The 22811-nt window shown below is 42.7% G+C and overlaps 1 protein-coding gene across 2 annotated transcripts in view; it reads right to left on the bottom strand.

Moving 5' to 3' along the window:
- The window catches only part of LOC149319096 (Krueppel-like factor 5), a 42618-nt gene extending 27434 nt beyond the window's left edge, over positions 1-15184 (bottom strand). The window contains exons 1-3 of one of the 2 annotated variants that reach the window (XM_089511105.1): positions 14957-15184; positions 7791-8655; positions 5667-5726 (exon numbers count right to left, since the gene is read on the bottom strand). In XM_089511105.1, the coding sequence (XP_089367231.1) occupies positions 5667-5726; positions 7791-8655; positions 14957-15181 (1150 nt within the window). In that variant the 5' untranslated portion in view covers positions 15182-15184. Of the gene's footprint in view, positions 1-5666; positions 5727-7790; positions 8656-14070; positions 14130-14956 lie in introns of those variants that run through there. The other variant, XM_089511106.1, reaches the window with a different exon arrangement.
- Positions 15185-22811: the final 7627 nt, after the last annotated feature.

The raw sequence follows: 22811 nt of genomic DNA, 5'->3' as shown, positions 1-22811 counted from the left end.
CCACAGCCAATGGTAATGAACTGGGGAAACTCTAGGCCAAACTACTTTGAAAAACCACATGTTCTTCAGCTCTGTTCTAGGATTTAAATAGCACTATTAGCATACCAGATGTTAAGCAGAGCACATAAAAAAGATTTGCCTGTTTATTACAGTTCCCAGAATCCCACAGCTAGTGACCATGCCACTTGGAGGATTCTGGGAGCTGTAATTTAAAAATAAGTAATTTTTCAAATCACTGTTATTAAAAGACTTAGGACTAGTATTTCCAATGTGTCTATGGCCAGATAGGGATATCAATGCCTTAATTTTTCCAAGTCCTACTGGCCCTTGAGAATAACTGTAGATTTCAGGTACTAAAGCAAATCAGTAGTGCATCTAAACTGTATAAATAAAGCGGTTTGACACCACTTTAAGTGCTGTAGTACCATCCTATGGAATCCTGGGATTTGTAGTTTTACAAGGTCTTTAGTCTTCTCTGCCAAAGAGTGCTAGTGCCTCACAAAACCATAAACCCTTGGATTCTATAGTATGGAGCTATGGCAGTTAAAGTGGTATCAAACTGCATTATTTCTAGAGTGCAGATGCACCCCAAGATTTACATTCAGGCATATTTATGTTTTCTACAGCTTGCCAATAGCAGGGCTTGCTTACACATGGCAGACATAAAATAGCCAGATGCAACAGAAGGACAGGTCTCCTGTACTTTTAAGTAGAGGCATTCAAGGTACGGTAGTTAACAGCAGGCATCCCCTCCTGTACACCACTATTAAAGGTGAAGGAGCCATGCCCTTTTCTATACGGACATATTAATCAGAACCAACCATCGTATTTTTCAGCACCAATATGTTTTCATTAAACCTCCTTAGCACCCAAGGTGATAAACATGGGTTTATTTCATTTTTCTTGCAATAATGTCTTGTTTTCATGAATGCTGACTCTGAATCAAGTCCCATTGCAATTAGTGAGGATAACTACCAAGCACAGTATGCACAGGATTGCAGCCCATCAAGAGATAATGACTGGACTAAAGTAACTGACCAAATTACATAGCAGGATACGGACACAAACCGATCCAAGACCAGAACTCCAGATAAAACCTCATAAAACGATAAAACACTAGAGTTCTTTAGACTGCCTCCTATCATGCCGCCGCCATCATTTCCCCAACCATTCCAAGCAAGACCAGCACTCACCTCGACCCACCACACTGCCTTAATAAAAGTTCTGTCTATAACTGCTGAGGACAGTTTAGCTTTGAGAAAGATAATCATTTCATAATTATGAAGAAATTACAGTAACCTGCTTAGCAACCCTTTTAAGTAAAACTAGATTTCAAATCACTAGATACTAATAGATCACTGCTGAAATATAACTCCCATTAGAGCTGCCAATTAACCTGAGCAAAAACAGCCTGGCCTGCTCCAGTGCATTTAAAGTGATCTGTAGGAATGGGCATGGAGCTTTTCAGAGCACTAAAGACAGAACAGGGTATCACCTGTGCATATCTGCAGATGTAGCATCTGTTAGAGCTACAGCTACAGAAACCATCCAACTGAAGCTCGCAACTCTAGTCTGTTTGCTGCCAACAATGCTATTTCAGAGTCCATTCCTACCCACTCCCACACCCCAAGTGAGCTGTACATTTTTTGATGGTCCTTTGCCAATTTCTTTATTTCTTGCCATTTATAAATCCTGCCAGCTTGCTCCTATCTGAATGGAAAGACAGGCTGGTGCTGCTGCCCACATTCCATCTCTCACCACTGCTGCTGCCTTTAAGTTTGCTCTGAAAAGAATGTCATTAAACTCACTGAAAGCCATTCAGGTGGAGACAGGTTGCTAAATAAATACTATGAAAAGGCACAGGCTTTCTAATACAAAGGAAGAGGGATAAGGGCCTGTTACAGACAGCCAAAATAAAGCTGCTTCGAGTCACAGTGGAGGTATGGTGTTTCAATGATGCATGCATCCTAAGAGTCCAGAAGTCGCACCAAAGCCACGCTCCAGCTCTAAGGACTGGAGCATGGCTTTGGTGTGGCTTCTGGACTCTTAGGATGCATGCATCATTGAAACACCATACCTCCACCGTGACTCGAAGCAGCTTTATTTTGGCTGTCTGTAACAGGCCATAGTCTTGTTTTGACTTCTCAAAATGCTCACTGCTGTTGCAGGCTTGCTTTTTTCTTTATTCTGGTATTTTTAAGTGACAGATTGCCGAGAAGGGTGGATAAGAGCTGGGTTAAGATGGATTGTGAGGGAAAGAGAAAACAACCAGTGGTCCTCCATAGATACTACAGAACAAGTTGAGCCAGATAAACAGGTCTGTTAAACCCCTAAGGGGATTGGAAAGAGTATCACACAAAACTTTAATAACCTGCATTTCATGACCTACTTATATTAAAGCTCTCAATGTTCGTAAATAGCACTTTTTTGGTAAGAAAAAAAATGAAGGCAAATGAGCACACAGGATGAAAGCCTATTTTGCAAAAACAGCCAGATTAAGCTTCATAATTGAGGTGTGCTGTTTTGCTCATAGCTTTCTGGGTAAACTGTCACAACAGATTCAACATTGACTCCATATAATTTCAGTTTATTATACTTTCAATATATTATTTATGTCATATGCATCATTGGTAGCAGCAAGAAAATATATTTTTGTTATTGCTCTGCAAGTATTTGCACATTGCAATTATCCTTTACTCCCTGGGATGTGCAGAAACACAGACATAATGTAGGAGGCATATTAGAAATAATATACTTTAGAATTTAAATGTAAACAGTGTATCTCAGAGTACTTTCTATTACTGAATAGTTCAAATATGTTCTTAAAAATAATAATATTTCAAATCTTAGACTTTCCCACCATAGAAATGAAATGCCAAGTTCATTAACAGATTTATATCCTGCTCTTCAAACAACATTTTACAAGAAAGCTTACACCAATTTCACATTAAATCAATTTGAGAAATTTAGCATTAAAATTTGGCATCCAAAAATTGACAGTATTCATGGATTAGCAGCAATCATTTACTGTAAGTACTTTCAGTTTATGAAGTGATCTATGCCACACCTAACTAGCCTACAATTGAAGAAAAAATGTTTTAGCAACTTTTCATTCATTTGTCCCATGTACACTTAGATAGAAATTTTCTAAATCCCTTACTTTATCACAATAATGACAAACCTATAGCCCTCCAAATATTGTTGTATTATAACCCCCAACATCCCTGACAATATCTTGAGAGTCATAATTTACCCCACTCCCCAAATTATATCAAGCTAGATACACTGGCAGTTCAGCGTAAGGCAGGCTTTGAGGATAGCATAGTGTATGAAGTGCTGAAATAATTTTCACTCTCTAAAGTTACTCTAAGGTAGCAGTGGACTATGTGTAGCCGTCCAGCTGTTGCTGGACGGCAGCTCCCATCATTTTTCATCATTTACGGTCCAACAACACTGAGGGGCACACATTCCCATGCCCTCCTTTACAATCAAGAAGTGGTATGGAGTTACTTACTATGTATCTTAAAGGCACCAGATCCTGTCTGATCTAGAAGCTAAGAAGGGTCAGCCACACCGAGGAACATTAGATGCTGTAGGCTAGATTTCAGAAGAAGGAACTGGCAAAAAAAAATCTGGGAAGTATTCTTCACCTAAGAAAATCCTATAAAATTCATGGGGTATTCAAAAGTGCATAGGTGACTTAAAAGACATTGTTGTTGTTGTGCACTTTCAAGTACTTTCTGATTGATGACAACCTTAAGGTGGTTCACCTTATGACAGCATCGTCTGGGGCTGAGGAACTGCAACTCGCCCAAAGTCACCCAGTGAGTTTCCATGGCTAAGTGGAGAATTGAACCCTGGTCTCCAGAGTTGTAGTTGAACACTCAAACCACTACACCACACTGGCTCTCACATACACATATAAAAAACTGGGCGTACACTTCTGAGAACATAGTTCTTTGCTTGCTCATTCTATTTTGAGTGCAGCTGAATGATATGTGTGTGTTTGTATGTGCATGAGTCCTTGCACACACACACTACATTTGTAGCAGTGTCACCCATCCAAGAGATACTCACTTGGAAGAAGGCAAGACCACATTAGTATATCATGGAGAAAGAGAGTGGGCAGCAATTTCTGTGGGGGGGAGTGCTTTGTATCCACGCTACAAACTGTTTGAGAATTCTTGTTTTACAAAGATTGCTTTTAAATTTTGGGTGCTTTTTTGCTGTTCCTTTTAGAGATAACTACTTCGTTTATCAAAACTGTATTTCCATAGTAACACTTTTGCCTGGAGATATTCAGCCTTTTGACAATGAGCAATCACTGAATGCAAGCCCTTGTTTCATAGATGAAATAAGTCTCTGATCTTTGCTTAATTTATTATCCAGATTTTTTACTCTTTACAATGACAAGGAAACCATTTCAGCCACAAGCCTAGTGCATACAAACTACCAAAATAAAGCGAGCAGCAGTGTTGTTTTGAAAATGCAAAATGCTTGGATGCATACATATGTAGCATCCAGAGCTTATTTTACATATCCTAGATATATATTCAGCAAGGACAATTGTAAAGCTCTATAATAAATTTTCTGCCACAGAGTGTTTTAAAACATTTTTAGATGTTGTGCCTTATAATGAGACATAAGAAGCTGTCATACATCAATCAGACTGTTAGCCTGTTTTGGGAAGAAGTCTTTCCGGCTCTACCAAGAGATGTCTGGGACTGAATGCAAAATGTGTTGCATGTAAGCATATGCTCTAGCATTAAACCATGTCCCTTCCTTCAAATACTTTCTTCAAGTTCAAGTTGGACCAACAATGTCAAACCTTAACACTCAAGATCTATGCAAATACCTCTACACTTTGTACCCACAAAGGTCCTATTCCCTAGGCATTAGAAAGTGTGCAAACCACAATAGCAACACTGTCTGAAGCTGGTGAAAGGATCCATGCAAAAACCCACTATTCCTGAATGAAGATGCATATAATTCAAAACTTACTTAATAGTTCAGAAAATGCACATAGTTCATAACTGACTTTATCAAAGTGGCTACTCAAATTTGAAGGGAGAGGGCAGAGCAGAGTTCACAAAACAGGTCTAATGATCTTAAAAGTATTTTTGGCGATGTTTATTGCTAGAGAAACAGAAATTTGTCAGCTTCTGTCAGAAAATCAAAACACCACTATGGCAATTTTATTTACAAAACAGAAAAGAAGGACTTCCAAGTTTCACAGTGCAATCCTATAGCTGCCTACTCAGAGGTAAGCCCACTGGCTTAGTCCCAGGAAAAGTTATAGGGCTATAGCCTCAGTTTAGTTAAACCAAATGACTTCACTGTATGTACATGGAACAAACAACAAAAAGGCACAAACAGTGCAAAACAGAAGGAGAACCTCTACCAAATCGCAGCATAATTCGGTTGTAAAATGTTTAAAGAGGGGGAAAAGAATGATAGGGCTTTAAAGGAGGGTATTTATTTCTGCCCAAATTAAACTTCTTTATTTTAAGAAGTTCAAAAGTGTCAGTTTTCATTTTATTAACCACTCTGTTTAGCTGATTTATAACTCTCAGCTTGAAGCAAACCAAGTGAAGCCTTTCAAGCAAAGCAAAGAAGGATGGCCAATTTATATTTATAGGACATTTAGAAACATAGTAAACACATACCAGTATGGGTTCGCAGGTGCGCTTTTAAGTGGGAAGACTTTGTATAGACTTTTTGACAACCTAAGACAAAAAAAAATATGAAAGGTGACATCAGGGTTGGGGAGGATTTCTGGCTAGACAGCATTACGATTCAGCATGATCACCAAAATGTTACTAGTAGCTCTAATTGATAGTGCTGTTTTATTTTAAGAAAGTTATTCAAAACTCTGGTATGTCTTATAGAATATTCCACTCTGTGTTAACAGCAAAGGACAGCTCCTAGTTCTGGCATACAGAGGACAGGTCCATATACATACATACATGTGCATATCTCACACAATCAGCCAATTCAATATCAGTTTCTTCTTAAATATGCAAGTTAAATTACATAGTATTATTATTTCTCCAGGATTTTATGTTACTTTCCTCATTTCCACTTCTTCATATGTAGCTAAACTATGCTTTCAACAATAAGGCAAAGGTGGCTTTAAAACAACAGATACTATTTTATTTAGGGATACAGAGCAAGGGATTAGAAAGGCATACCACCCTCTCATATTGTGTTGTTAGCAGTGTCACTATGTCTAAAGATGACTCTGGGCTCTATAACAGATGGGAACCTTTTGCCCTCCAGGAGTTTTATTCTACAATTTCCATAATCCCATGCCATGTTGAACTGGGCTTTTGGGAGTTGAAGTCCCAAATACCCTTACTCCAACTGTATTGTAAGAGAGGAAGATTTATATCAGGAAACTCTGCACCAAGAGGCAAGAGCCCAGGCCACAGGAGGACATCTACTGCTTTATCAGGTGAAGTCTGTAAAGGCTCTCATCCATTACTTCAGCATAGTATTCTTAACATCTGAACACCTTGGAAAGGTAGACATATGTAATGTCTCCTGCTCATAATACGTAATGGTATAATGGACACAAAGACCCTAAAGTCACTAGATTGTGATGGATCTTGCATGCTAACCATGGTTACTAAGCAGCCCTGGGAGACCACCAACAAAACCAAGCACTGTAGGCTTTATTTCAGAGGAAGGAACTGGCAAAACCACCTCTGAGTATTCCTTGTCTAAGAGAACCATCTGATATTCATGGGGCTGCCTTAAGTCAACAGGTGACTTGAAGGCAGGCTCACATGTATAGGGTCTCCTGCTGAAAGTGGGGAAATCAATGAGAGCTTGGCAGCAGCTGAAGTTGTTTTGTTCCAGGACAGAAATAGGGAACTTACATCCTGTCTTCCCTCAACATTATGCTTGTCAAGGAGGAATGAAGCTATACTCCATTATCTGGAAGGCGACATGTTCCCCATCCCTACTCAGTGTATGAGGAAAAAGCCAGAATGTCCTCTCTAAAGCCACTGCCTTCCCCCAGCAGGCTAAGATAGCCTTCCCCATACTGTTCATCCCCAGACAACATAGTTGGGAATATGGAACTTGTGGTCCAAGAGGGATGAGAGGGATTTCATATTAGATCTTTGGGACAAACTATTTACTTAAGTCATGTTTATAAGGACAGTCCATACAGACTTGGACTATACCAACTTAAGAATGGAGGAGCAGAGGAGAGAGAATAACTGTACTAAGCCCTTCTTCTGCCTCCAACATTTTAAATATAGAAAATACATCAGATATGCTATACCCTAGGCTTTTCCAAATCAATATTACTATGCTGAGGTATTTGTTTTCTGAGGAAGGGGGCACATGTGAACAAATAAGTACAGTACAAGAAGAGTCTTACTATGTGAACTGTTTTACAAGGTCAGTCCTAGTAGTTTGTTGAACACAGTTCCTCATAGTAGCCCAAAGTTTTACTGTAGTACATAAGGGCAAGAGGATTAATTTTTGTTTGTTTTTAAAACCTATAAATATTTTTGGAATGTATAAATAGGATTCTACTACCCTACAGTATCTTTCAAAACAAGTCCTATATGAGCTTAGATTTATTGATTGATTGATTGTAGAGAGCAGAACAAAGGAAGCATTTGCAGGATTTCTACAATGATGCTACCTGGATTGTGTGTGAAATTTAAGTTTTAGTTTTATGGTGGTGCCACTGTCAGTGGTTCAAAATTTAATTACCACTAAGATGCATCTGTACCTGAACAAAAACATTTTCTTCCCCAACACCCCAGTCTTACCAGGATAATCACAGAAATGAATCCGTCTCTTCTCCAAGTCTGGGTTACTTTTTCTGTTGTATCTGACAGCCGGAACAGGCGGTGAATTCATTGGGATGTTGGGGGGCAAACTGGTATTGTGAATTGCCAATTTGGAAGCAATTGTAGCAGCATAAGAGGGAGGAGGGCTTAAATTCTGCAACATTTCCACTTGTCTATCTGGACTGCCAGGCTCTGAACTTGGAGGCGAAGGAGGGAAATAAGTGGCTTGTTGCTGAAGGAATTGATTTGGCATGGTGTACGTGCACTGAGGGAGCCCATGGAACTGTTTCATTGATGTTTGTGGCATAGCAGAGGACAGCGTACTAAGGCCTGCCATGGCAGAGGACATAGAAACATTATTGAGAGGATCCATCACTGCAGCCTGCGTAGTTGGGTTTGGCATGTCTAAATCCGGAGAGCTCAAGAGCTGGTATAGCTGGCCTTGCTGGGGGGCAGAGATGGAGAGGTGAATATCGGGAGTAGGGAGCTCCTGCTTGATGAATAGATTGTTCATGTCTGGAGCCTGATGGGAGCTGAAGATGCTTGTAAATTCTGGAAGTGCCTGGGTGGGGTTGGGGGCTGGAGGTGCCGTCTCACTTTGGTGGCTGAAGGTAGTGATGGGTTCTGTCTTGATGTGGGTAACCGGGGACCTCTGCGATTTATACAGGCCCGTTCTCAGCTGAGTAATATCGGGAAGGTATAGATTCATGTTGACACTGTAAGGCACCCCTTCACTGTTGGTGAAGAACTGATCAACAACAGAGGCACTGTCTCGTCGGTACTTTTTGTGTTCAGGGACAGGAGGAACCTGGGCTGTCAGGTATTTCTCCATTTCACATCGTGCCTGAATGAGAACAAATTGGACAACAAAAAGAGAGAGAGGTCATTATGATGTGACTAACAGGTAGGAATCCAAACAGATTATACAAGGGAGAAATCTCAGCATCCTCATTTTGATAGGTTTCTAGGGGGGAAGGCTGGTCTGTATAAACACTACCTCCAGTTTAGTCTGGAAACCATTCTTCCTAATCTGGGATATATGGTAACTCCTTTGAGGGTGGGGGGATGTACCCTCTTGAACCTGACCAAGGGCACTTTTAATCTATTTCAGGATTAAGCTTCAGTAATAAAAATATATACTGAGTCCAAACACAAATTAAGTCCCGAGCCTAAATACATTGAGCTGTTTGAAAAATCTCTGTAAAATCAACTGGATTTACTTCCAAGAAATCTATTAGGACTAGGGTGTTGAATTATGTTAGCCAAGAACACTGCAAAAAATTGTAGACATTACCCGCCGTAATAAACATCTTGCTGATTTTAACAGGAGCAGTTTAAGCACATGCTTAATTCTCATTTTGGATTAGAAAGGCTTCATTTTGGGCAGATTGTTCCATCTGTATTTTTGACAATTACTACTTTAAATGGGGGGTGGGAAGGATCAGTAGGTTGAATGAGACAAAAATAAGGCCTTTTCATAATTAATATCAATAGATAATAAAAATGTTTTGACACTGTGACCAGAAGTCCAAATTAAAATGTTTAATAAAATCTTTCGCGCACTCTTCAAAGTGTGCCGACTGCAATGTTACAGCTATATCGAGAAGTGTTTAGTTCACATCAAGTATATCATGTCATCAGAGTTATAATTAAAACGTTAGTGATGTGGTTTAATAAGGCTTTCACGTACACAAGCTTTCTGTTCATTTGCTTCATTAAGAATTAAGGCATGGTAAACAACATGCTACTAAAGAGCTGGAAAAAATCAGAAGCGATTTTATGAAGGAAAACTAGTGTGTAGAGTAGCTTGAAAAATACAGAACTGACTGCATCCATGTTAGTTGATTTCTTTTCCTGGACTCTTATGCAGCCATTGGGAGCAACATCAGTTTTCCTCTTTTTTAAAAAAAATGTTTTCTAAATCTTGACTTTGCAGGAGGAAAACAACACTGTGCACAAATACTATGAAACAAGACAATTAGGAGTTTTAGATTTCATGACTTCCAAGTTTGCTTCCTGAAGAAGACCAAGAGTCCCATCTCACCTAAAACCAATGTGGCTATTTCCAGATAATGCACACAGTTTAGCAACAGACCATAATAAACTATACAGTCTGCTCTGTACCACTTCAGATTATAGATGGTGGTTCAGCATGACCTCCATACAAAACAGTCTCAGGTACACAGAAATCTAGTAAACTTCCTGCCAACCTCCTAGTTTTTATAGTGAGGTCTGTAGGGAAGAGGTTTCTTACCACCTCAGAGTGAAGGCCTTAAGTCATGTTCAAACTCTGTACTACAACTTTGGGTGATGCTAAACATTTAATGTTGAAATGAGGTGTAAGGATTTTTTTTTTTAAGACACAAACACACACACACACACACACACACACGTATTTGTTCATTTGGCCAAAGAATGTGATCATGCACAGAAAGGAACTTAAATTCAGTATGGTCAATGAAGTTCTACTTCACCATTATTATTCACCACTGACAACACAAATCTAACTTTGGTCCAAAACACACTGCAGAAATAATCCAGTCTGAGACCACTTTAACTGCCTTGGTTCAATGCTGGAGAATGGTGGGGGCTGTAGTTTTGAGAGACACTTAGCCTTTTCTGTCAGAGAGCTCTGGTGCCACAATAAACTACAATTCCCAGGATTACTTAGCACTGAGCCAGGGCGGTTAAAGTGGTCTCCAACTGGATTATTTCTGCAGTGTGGTTTAGACCTGAGTTCTACTTGAAAGCAGAGGTTGATAATATGGTTGTTGTTTTGTGCCTTCAAGTTGGTTCCAGTTTACGGCAAATTAAAGCAGACTCTTATCACTGGATTTTCGTGGCAAGATTTGTTCACAAGAAGTTTGAGGTTGAAAAAGTGTGACTTGCTCACATCACCCAATGGGTTTCCACAGCCAGGTGGGGATTCAAACCCTGGTCTCCAGAATTATAGTTCAATGCCCAAACCATTACACTGTGTCGCTCTCTTACTCTCTCTGGATTACTACTCCCAGAAGCTCTCAACCAGTACAGTCACTGGTCAAGCTGACAGGGAAATTCTGTTATCATAGTCCAAAAAGTAACTTTGCCAAACTCTGTCCAAAAGATGTCCCTTAGTTACAAGGCTCTGGATTTCAAGAGCTTTATGAAACGTTCACCTGTGAAGCAACATTTCTAACATTAGAGCACCATTAAACACATCCATATGCATACATCTCTATCCTAGAATATATCTTTAATTACCTACAAGGTGGAGGGGGGAGGAATAATTTAACTAGCTAAGCAGTGCTGGGGAATCTGTGGGTGGAAGCAGCCCGATACATTACAGGCACAGTCATCAGTAAAACATTTCTCATGTACTCTCCAGTGAGCAAATGCTACATTCCCCCTTGCTCTGTAAGGAGTCCATTCATGCCAGATCCCTTTCCATCGCACTCTGAAGTGAGGGTCTGCTGACAAACCGAACATTGGAGAAATAGTTTATTTTCAGAGTGTCTCCGAAGCCACAGTCACCACCAGAAATCCCTCACCAGAAAAGAGGAACAGCAGCCCTCTTGTCTCCGCTCTCGATCTGCCCTAACATGCCAAGCGACTTTTCCAGATCTTGTTTACAACCCCAACGTTGCTTGCTTTGATGACAGAAACACTTATGTGGGGGGGGGGGGGGAGTATCGCTGAAACCAAACTACCTTCTTTACCTGGTTTATTTTTTGCTTATTTCTCCCCCCCTCCCTAACACACACACCAAAGACACTTCCCCGGTCGAACTATTTTAACAAGATCTGTGAGCACATCAGTTCACGCTTATGTTTTTCCCTCACACTCCACGGAAGATTGTCCTATACTTTGAAATGAAATACTATTTATTATTATTATTATTCACACATGAAATGTATTTCCACTCATGTTACCCATGGAGAGTTGTCCTGTGTTTTGAATGGAATAATAATAATGATAATGATTCACAAGCGAAATGTATTTCCACTCGCATTACCCATGGAGAGTTGTCCTGTGTTTTGAAAATAAATTAATTATTATTATTATTATTATTATTATTATTATTATTCACACATGAAATTTATTTCCACTCATGTTACCCACGGAGGGTTATCCTGTGTTTTGAAATGAAATAAGAATAATTCACAAGTGAAATGTATTTCCACTCGCATTTCCACTCACAGGTGAAATGTATTTCCACTCGCATTTCCACTCACAGGTGAAATGTATTTCCACTCGCATTTCCACTCACAAGTGAAATGTACTTCCACTCGCTTTACCCACAGAGGGTTGTCCTGTGTTTTGAAAGGAAGTAATGTATTATTATTATTATTATTATTAACATGTGAAATTTGTCACATGTGAAATTTATTCCAACTCACATTACCCACAGAGGGTTGTCCTATGTTTTGAACCTAAATAATAATAATAATAATAATAATAAATCACAAGTGATATGTATTTTTTTTAAAGAAACTGTATAAGAAAACTCTGAAATGGAGCAACTCAGGCCTGGAAATAGTTTCAAATTAAAACCGTTTGCATGCTTTAAAAAAGGAAAGAGAGAGAGAGAAAGAGAGTCACATTGTGGTTTGTGCTTTCCCCTTTTAGCTCTTCCAGCTGTTTGCATGTGGATCTGTTTCCAACCAGTTTTCTGGGGCAGGCCAAAGGCGTCCCCAGAAGTGCCCCTGTGCCTTGCCAGCCCATCTAAAATGACGGTGCGTGGGCGAGAGGGACAGGCAGTCCCTCTAATTCGGCCGCTCAGCCAGGGCAAGGCAGCTGTGGCCTTTCAAGCACGCTTCTTGGGCCCAGTCACCCTCAGCCACCCACCTTTCTGCCCACTTGCTGCTGCTGGGAAATCAGCTGGCAGACACTGGAGAAGGTGGCATGACAACAGCCTTCCATTTAGGGATGGTTGGTTCCATTTAGGGATGGTTCCCTTCACAAAGACTGCATCCGCACAACAGAGACAATCCAGTTTGATGCCACTTCTAACCACCAGGGCTCCATGCTATGGAATCCTGGGATTTATTGTTAAAGCTGTGGGCTTCGAAGCTCTCTGACAGAGAAGGCCACAAAAGTACAGCGCACATAACTCCATAGCATGGAGCTGTGGCAGTTAAAAGCGGTGTCAAGATGGATTGTTTCTGCAGTGAGGATGAGGTTGGAAAGTTTCCCCCAGCGCCAAGAAATGTTGAACTGGGCACCTGAGCCAATGTGTTCTGTAGTGGTTTGAGAGTCGGACTCTGGAGACCAGCGTTTGAATCCTTGCTCGGCCATGGAAACTCATTGGGTGACCTTAGCCAAGTCACATTTTCTCAGCCTCAGGGGAAGGCAATGGCAAAACTTCCTAAGGGCAGATCTTGACCAGAAAATGTTCTCCTTGAAGGCACATAATGACACACAAAACAGGGAAAGTGGCACCTTTTGTGTGTTGCTGTGTGTCTGTATGAGGAGGGAGAGACAGGTACCCGAACACACTGCAGAAATAATCCAGTTTGAGACCGCTTTAACAGCCCTGGCTCAATGCAGGGAAATTCTGGGAATTGTAGTTCTGTGAGACATTGAGCTTTCTCTGTTAGAAAGCTCAGGTGCCACAACAAACTACAGTTTCCCAGGATTCCCTAGCACTCAGCCAGGGCAGTTAAAGCGGTCTCAAAGTGGATTATTTCTGCAGTGTGTTTTGGACTTAGGTGGTCCTGTTTGGGGCAAGAATATGCTCAAAGCCAGGTCCTCCATGCATCCCACCCCTCTGAGGCAGTGTCCTCCATTTTGAGCCTGAGAAAGAAGACAGGGGATAGGGCAGGAGTGTGTTTTAAGCTTTTGTTGTGTATTTATTTATCTGGACTTGGCGGCCCTCCTCCATTTTGTAGTGCCTTGTCCTCCTCCTTGGAGAAGGAGGACAAGACATCTGTGAGGGAAGCCTGAGCTGTGCCAAGGAGGAATGGCATGGGGCAACTGTGAAGTCCAAGAGTGCCAACGCCTGTCTTCGGAGGCAGAGCTCTATTCCCCTTCAGAGTCCATCAGCTGCATCCACACTGGAGACATAACCCGGTTTGGCAGCGCTTTAACTTGTTGCCTGGCTCTTGGCTATGGAATTCTGGGAGTTAAAAACTCCAACTCCCAGAATTCCATAGCCAAGAGCCAGACAAAGAGTTAAAGCGCTGCCAAACCGGGTTATTTTCCACCTCCCTGCCGAGCCCCACCCAGGCAGCCCTAGGAAAACGCCCCAGAGCGGGCACGGCTTGGGAAACCTTCCCACCACAAGCACCACCGTCGCAACGCCATCACGAAGGCACTCTGCTCATGCTCAGAGGCCACCTCCCTGCCCTTCTCTCTCCCTAGAAGAGGAAGAGTAAAGTGGCCAGGCTTCCCGCCCCGCAAAAGTTCGCAAATCGCAAAGGCACTCTGTCCATGCTCAGAGGCCACCTGGCTGCGGTTCTTTAGAAAAAGGAGAAGGTGGTCACGCTTCCCGGCCTGGAAAGCATTCAGGGACGCGCTCTGCCCATGCCCAGAGACCCTCTTGCTGCCTTTTATCCTCTCTGTCTCTCTCGAAGAAGGTGGTTCCTCCGCCCTGCTTCTCTCCCTCCAATGCATTCACAAAGGCACTCTGCCTATGCTCAGAGACTACCTCGCTGCCGTCCTCTCTCTTTTTCTCAAGGGTGGTTCCTCCTGCCCATGCTCAGAGTCCACCTTGTTGCCATCCTCAGAGGAGGAGGTGGCTCTTCTTGCTTCGCTTCCCTGCCAAGCACTCATTTCCAAAGGCACTCTGCCCATGCTCAGAGTCCACCTTGTTACCATTGTCTCTCGAAAGAGGAGGAGGAGGTGGTTCCTCTTGCCCTGCTTCCCCCAATGCATTCACAAGGGCACTCTGCCCATGCTCAGGATACCTCTTGCTACCATTCTCTCTAAGGAGGAGGAGGAGGAGGAAGAGGAGAAGGTTCCTCCTGCCCTGCTTCCTTGCCAAGCATTCCCAAAGCCACTCTGCCCATGCTCAGAGTCCACCTTGTTACCATTCTCTCGAAGGTGGTTCCTCCTGCCCTGCTTCCCCCAATGCATTCATACAAACACTCTTTCCATGCTCAGAGTCCCCCTTGTCACCATGCTCTCGCTTCCCCAAAGGCACTCTGCCCATGCTCGGCTCTTACCTGCGCCATCTCCTCTCCGCCTGGGATGCGGGGGGCTCCTCCACTTTGCTGCTGCTGCTGCTGCAGAGGCGGCGGAGGAGGAGGAGGCTTGATGTCCTGCTGAGTCCCAGGGAAGAGGGCTCCCTCTCTGCCTCCTCCCAGGACGGGCTTGAGCTGGGCGAAGACGGGCTCCTCCGCGGTGGGGCTGCCCAGGCGGGCGCCCATGCTGAGCACCCGGGTGGCCATCAGGGGCAGAGAGAGAGAGAGAGAGAGAGAGAGGGAGAAGCAGAGTGCAGCAGGGAAGAAGGGGCTCCACTGCCTCCCTCTACCTGCTGCTGCTGCTGCTGCTGCTGCCCTGGGCCATCCCAGCCACTGGGCCCGCCTCTATTCCAGCACCTCCTCCGCCCAAGGCCCACCCTCCTTCCCTTTGCTGCTGCTGCTGCTGCTACTCCCAGCCCTAGAGGAGGAGGAGGAGACGCCCCTCGGGCCTGGGTTCAAATCCTGACCTCTCCAGACTCATCACTTCTTTAACCAGCTTCAAAACTGAGATGATGGCCATACTGTTCAGGGGAGCTGGCATTGCACTATTATTGCACTGGCATTGCACTATTATTATTATTATTATTATTATTATTATCATTATTATTATTTGATGCCATGTTTTTCCCTGAGAGGGCACCTCTCTAGGAAACTCATTGCAACTTTTAGTTAGAGTTGACCATAGAGTTGCACTGGAGGAGGACCTAGAAAGGACATTTTAGGTTTTAGTTGGCTTTTTATAATATACGTTGTTCTTGCATGTCCTCCATTTCAGTCCAGGAGGAATTCCACAAATGCCTTCCATTTTGAGCATCGTTAAGAAGCATGGATTTCTGTTTATAGAAGCATGGATTTCTATTCTATTGGCTTTTGTTTGGTCATGTCCTCCATTGTTCTTGAATGTCCTCCTGTCCAGGAGGAATTCCAAAATGTCCTCCATTTTATGCATCACTAAGAAGCATAGATTTAGATTTATAGGGGTGTTTTTGGCCTTTATTTGGCCCCACTTTGGTCTTGAATGTCCTCCATTTCAGCCCCCTGTCCTCCAAGAATATACTTGTCCAGGAGGAATTCCACAAACATCCTCCATTTTGAGCATTGGTAAGAAGCATGGATTGATATTTATAGGGGTGTTTTCTGCTTTGGTCCTATTGAAGAAGCTTCTTTGTCTTCAATAATAGGAATTTCCACCACAGTCCTACATTGGTCTTGTATGTCCTCCATTTCAGCCTCCTGTCCAGGAGGAATTCCACAAATGTCCTCCATTTTGAGCATCACTAACAAGCATGGATTTACATTTCACAGGGTTGTTTGGGGCTTTTATTTGGTCCTACGTTGTTCTTGAATGTCCTCCATTTCATCATTCCGTCCATGAGGAATTCCAAAAGGCCCTCCATTTTGAGCATGACTCAGAAGCATGGATTTATATTTATTGGGGCTTTTATTTGGTCCTATGTTGTTCTTGAACATTCCCCATTTCAGCATGACCCAGAAGCATGGATTTACATTGATAATGAGTTTTGAGTTTTTATTTGGCATTGTCCTCCATTGTTCTTGAAAGTTCCCCATTTCAGCCCCCTGTCCAGGAGCAATTCCAAAAGGCCCTCCATTTTGAGCATGAATTCCCACTGATATGAGTGATTTAACTTTCACTTTTGTCATGCCCCCCATTATTCTTGAATGTCCTCCATTTTGCAGCGACTTGTCCAACTATGTGGTGAGGACACCTGGTCACCCTGCATTGGGGTTGTTGTCACCCAGTGTAGTAATTCAGGGTGTCACACACAGACACACACTTTCCACACCATACAGAATGCTTTGGAACACACACACACACACACTCTGTACTAATGTTACTCATAAAACCTAATTCCCATATATCTCACTGAATGGAATAATGGGCCTAGCTGTGCCACAAACAACTAGCAACATTTAAAACAATGCTTTTAAATGGCAGCATCCTACACACAGCCTAATGTCTTTGCGTGTACATAGTTTCCAGAGGGTTAAAGGGAAAATTTGGTAGGATGGGACATTTTTAAAGAAATTAAAAGAAATATTAAAAAAATAAAATTTAAACATGGGGCCTCCCTTTTGTCCTCCTATTGAGCCTCACCCCACTCACACCATCCCTGCATTATTTTAAAGGGACACAGGCGAATAGGAGAACCCATTTCTGCCAAAAGGCAGATATTTGGAGAGCAGCGGTGTCACCCCTCTTTTGGGGGTCACCTGGTGCAGATCTTACACCCCTATTGATGCCTCTTTTCCAAGCTCTGTCCTGGATCCCTGTTTCTTTAATCTCTGAATTTTCCCTCAGCCGGCCCTGGTTCCCTTTATTCAGAATAAGCTGAATTTCCCACACACTTTGAGTGACAGCTGGCCTACTGAGGGGGCAGTGATGAAAGACCAAATCCAGGCTGGTCTCTCTTTTTTCAATGGCAGCGCTACATTCTGCAATTCAGGAAAGATTACAGAACTCATAACTGGGGAAAGAGTCTTGGAGAGCTTTTTTTTGGTGGGGGGGAACCCTGGTCTCTCCACCATTATAGCGGGTTAAACATTCAACTTGCTTGCAGAAGGCTGCATGTCCCACTCAAGATACTTTGAAACTGACAGGCATAGATTGGGCTGCCAGAATGATCAAAGCAAATGTGTGTGTGTGTGTGTGTCCCAAAGCATGTATATACAGTTGGGCCTCTGTATCCATGGATCCATGGCTTGAAAATAATAAAAGATATATCATAGAGTCATGATTCTATATGTAAACTCCAAAAAGAAAACTTTGATTTTGCCGTTTTTTTATAAGGGACACCTTGTATAAAAGTGTGCCTTCAAGTCATTTCCGACTTATGACAACCCTAAGGTGAACCGATCATGGGGTTTTCTTGGCAAGATTTGTTCAGAGGAGGTTTGCCTTTGCCTTCCCCTGAGACTCGGAGCATGTGATTTGCCCAAAGTTGCCCAGTGGGTTTCATGGCAGGGCAGGGAATTGAAACCTGGTCTCCAGAGTTATCGTCCACTCAAGCCACTATGCCACATTGGCTCTTACCTTTTACTGCACCATCATATATAACAGGACTTGAGCGTCCACAGATTTTGATATCCATGGGAGTTCCTGGAACTAAACCCCAGTGGATACCAAGGTCCCACCATATGTTGACAGAGTTCCACATCCCTAGTTATGTAACTGGAAGTGGGCACAAAATGGACATCAAATATGACAAAATATAGTGGGCCATTGGTATCTGCTGAGGATGGATGGATGAGCAAATATGCATACTCCTCATATTAAGCCTGACGCAATAGCGTGCTGTATTAAATGTTTGCATTACTAAGAGATGTACAAGCAAAACTTGAAACAAAATATTGAAATATACCCCCTCACCTTGCACCAGAGTACTCCAGGTACTTATCATATCTTCCTCCAAGATATCTGTTTCATCTCAGCAAATACACCCTTTCACTTTTCTTTCCCAGCAGACAATCAACATTCAAGCTCACTCCTCACTGAGCTGGTATGTGTGAGCATATGTATAATTTATGTTTAAAATAGATCTTCTCTCTTTTTTACAGTGGCTCCATTTTGGATGCATACCAATTAACACCCATTGCCTAAACTTCCTATTAGGAGTAAAACAGTGCTATCCACAGAAGTTGAACTTCCTCCCTGCCTATTAAAAAAACTGAATTTTGCCTTTGAAGTTCAAGTCCTGGTCCATTTGATTGTATGATGAAGCAGTGAGTTGGCCAGAAGTAATCCAGGGGCATCACCATGTCTGTTCTGAAATGCCACTCAAACACCAGTTCCCACATTCTCTAAATATTACAAGAGATTCAAGCATGGCATCACTAGGGTTGGTGTCACCCAGTGTGGTATATGTGTGTGAATCCCTCTCCCTCCCATCCAGCCAGATGGTTGCCCCCCCCCATGGCTCCTCAGAGCCCCCGCTTGGCGGCTGCCACTCAGGGACCCCAAAGGCTTTCCCGCCCCCAAAGCCCCTTCTTCATCCCTTCTTCATGAGGAAACCACTGCCACTGTGGGGAAACAGGGCTGAGTACATTCACCTCTCTCCCCATAGGGAGGATGGCCCAATCGCATGCCACCCCTCTTCTAGGATGTCACCTGGTGCGGACTGCACAACTGCACCACCCCTACTGATGCCACTGGATGCAAGCCATTCATAGCTGGTAAGACTCCATTTGGCTTGGTGGATCAGAAATTATGCATTTGTGGCTGAAATAACACATGTCCATTGAAACATTCACTGCCAGGAGAGAAATGGGGAGATGGGGAGAATGGTAAGGTTTGGACTCTGAAAAGTGAACCCACTCTAGCTCCATTGTTGTTCCCCTCTTCCATATGCAGTGTGGACTCAGCCAAAGGTGCAGGTCGTATGTGACCAGTGTTTTGAAAGACCCCCAGGAAAGTCCTCTCTCAGTGCATGGCCACTTTCTCCTTACTGTCCCTCTGCCACTGTTGCTGCTCCTCGCCACTATTATATACCTATGAAGAGATCTGGTGGGTGACAGTGGGAGCAGTTCCTTTACCCCACCCTACCCTTATTTACAAGATGGAGGACTTCTTGTAAACAAGAAGTTGCGGGAATGGTGGTGAGGAGCAACAGCAGCTGAGGTGGTCATGTTAGGGATGCTTGGCAGTGGGCCCATTGCTCTGGTGTGCCCCTTAGGAAAGAGTCAACCAGGACAACTACTTGTGTGGTTGTCATAACTTTTCCCTTTGGGGCCACATAAACACAGGAGTCAGCTTCATCATTATGGATTATCAGTTCATTTTGGATAGAAAAATCTGAATTTCATGGCACACCTGGAATCTCAGTTTTATTAGTGGGAGTAAAAGTTGTGGCAAAAATATTCGGAAAAGTAATACAAATGCAAAAAGTTTCTTCCATACAGAACAGCATGAAGAAATTTTAGGTGACTAAGAAGTATAAAAGCAAGATGAAACAGCAGAAAGAAGTGTGTGCTACAGTTGAAAGCATGGCAATCTGAATATGCGAAGAATGCCTTCCAGTGTGCTTAGTCATCAATGACAGGGCACCAATTCTCCCATGTGAGGGAGGAAAGAGAAGGGAAATTACAAAAAAGGGTGCAAATGTCTGCAGATATTTTGGTGTTTGGGGGCAGGGATGACAACACTAAATTGGACACACGCAGTTACTCTGACGTTTCTGGTTACTGCATTCCTCAGTACTGTATTCATCCTTTAAATAAGATAAGGCGAATCTGAAAGACACATCAGGTATCATCTTCTTGTGCCACATCAGTAATGCTCTCACTGAGTGATCTTGATTAATTTAAATAGCTACTTTCTATAAAATGGGGATAGAGATAAACTTCACAGGTTTTGTTGTTAGAGGTGGAATATATCTTAGCTAGCATGCTAGAAGTCCTCAGTTTAGCTATGAACTCACAAGAACATGGTGGATTGTAATATGGGCCTATTTTGAAGGATTATAGCAATCATAAGGGAGTATACATATCATATAAAAGCCAAAATACCCTAAAAGCTTGGACGTTAACAGGGTCAGCCTGGTTAGTATGTGGATGGGAGACCATCCACAAGGATCAAGTGCTGTAGCCTATAGACAGAACTAGTAAAACCCCTCTGAGTATTCATTGTTTTAAAAACCCTATAAAATGCATGGGAACCACAGGCAGTTTGAAGGCATATACCAACATACATATAAATTCCTGAAATTACTATTACTGAAATATTGCCCACCTTGAAAATTTGACACAAGGCATTCTGTTAAATCTACCGTAAACAGAAAATCCAGGTACTTCAGTGGCAATGACCTATGCTTTAAGCTAAGACAGCAAAATTGTTGATGCAGTCCTATATGAAAAAATGAAGGTTCCTATTAAATAAGTGAATTTAAGATTTATTAGTTGAACTGAAAGATTATATGGGAGTTTCATTGATCTAGTTAAGCTTGATTGATCTTCTTGGTTAACTGTCTGAAGGATGAGAGATTAGTTTTCTTAATCTACTGATTATAACAATCTGATTTAAATTGATTAATCAATATGGTCCAATAAAGATGTAGTTTTATGGGGGAGGGAGTTGGAGAGATTGGGGTAGGGGTAGATTAAATTGGTTTAGTTTAGTTTTTTAATTATTATTTTTGTTAGTTTGTGTAGAGTTAATATTTTATGTGTAATTGAGTGTTTGTATGATTTATATTTTATAACTTAATTAAAGTATTTAAAACATGGCCCAGTTTGAATTGTCTGAAAGTTATGGGTTTTTTTTAAGTAATTTAACGTGGAATTTAAAATTAAGTATTAGAAATGACCTATTGATCCACACCAGCTTTGAAAATTTATTGTGTAGTTTGTCCCCTATCTTAAAAATACATAAACAGAGATTTTGGTAATATCCATATTTATTTTAAACTTAACAGACGAATTGGTTCAATGATGGGTAATGTTCTAATTGATCATGTAGTTAAACATGCAAAGAAAATACAACATTTCAAAAACCAGTATTCATTTTTAAGTCTGTTAGCATATTTGTGGGCCTTTACAGAAATTGTTCAATCCTGGTGACCTAAGCATGTCTATGATCTAAAGAAGCATAAATCTCAATACCAAATGTTTCTCTCACATAAAAGCATCCATTAGTTGGACATTGGCCCCTGTGTGAATTCACTTATGTGATCCATGCCTGGAAGGAAACAGAAAAATTAAAACAAACGCAATCCAAATATGATACAACCCAAGTGTAAAATCACTAGAACTGATTTTATAGATCTACAGATGTGCAATTTGGAACTACCTTTCATAAATGGTAACACTGGGAGAGACATCCACAGATTGCACTCATCAAGGGGATTCAAAAGGGATATCATACTGCCTCAAATGTGCATTTTTCTCCATCAGCTCTTTGCAATAAAAGTCGTGTGTGGCAACATTTTTTCCTAATAAAGGCAAAACATCCAAGGGAGAATTATGAAATATTAAAATAGACTCCCCACAAAACAAACAAAACACATATTTCAACTGAAGGCTGCAGTTCTAGGCACACTTAGGGAGTAAGATCCAAAAGTACACAATAAGAGGCCTGTTGGATCATGGTAAAGGCCATTTTACTCCGGCATTCTGTTTCTGCACCAAAAAGCCACCAAGCAGGGCATGAGTGCAATAACACCCTCCTACTTGTGTTCTAGTGTTCAGAGGTGTGTGTGCTTCCAAGTTGCCTGTCAACCTATGGAGATCCCTATGGATTTCGTAGGGCTTTCTCAGGCAAGAGCAGCGTTGCTAATTTCCAGGGAATTCCCAGAATCCGGGGAATTTAATTAATTTCTTTCTGAGGATTTTGACTTAATATTCCGGTTAGGGTTGCCATAACCCGGCTGCACCCGTGTATTTCCCAATTTGGGGGGCCCCGGGCCCCTCCCGGCACGGGTGCAGCCCAAAAACCGGGACCCCCCCGGTTGCAGCCGAGTTGCTGCGGCCTGCAGGGCCTCGCTGCCCTTCTCCTCCTCCTCGGGGAGGCGGGGAGGAAGAGGAGGACAGCGAGGCCTGCCTGGGGCGGAGGAGGCACCTCCCCATGCGCCCGCACCACCCTCCTCCTCCGCCCCCAGGCTTCACGCCCGCCCATAGCATGGAGGAGGCAAAGGCGGACGGAGCCAGTGCCTCTTGCGCGCGGGCGCGCGGGGAGGAGGAGAAGAGGGGGCAGAAGAGGTGGGGAGGGTGGAGCGCCCGCGCACAAGAGGTGCTGGCTCCGTCCGCCTTTGCCTCCCCGCGCGACCGCGCCACTCACCTCCTCCTCCTCCGCCCCCTCTTCTCCAGGCCGCGCAGCCGCATGGAG

Source organism: Sceloporus occidentalis, unplaced genomic scaffold (genome assembly GCF_023333645.1).
Source record: "Sceloporus occidentalis isolate IW3139 unplaced genomic scaffold, rSceOcc1.0.p SCAF_2, whole genome shotgun sequence".
NCBI lineage: Eukaryota > Metazoa > Chordata > Lepidosauria > Squamata > Phrynosomatidae > Sceloporus > Sceloporus occidentalis.
This window is presented reverse-complemented; position numbering and strand designations above follow the sequence as displayed.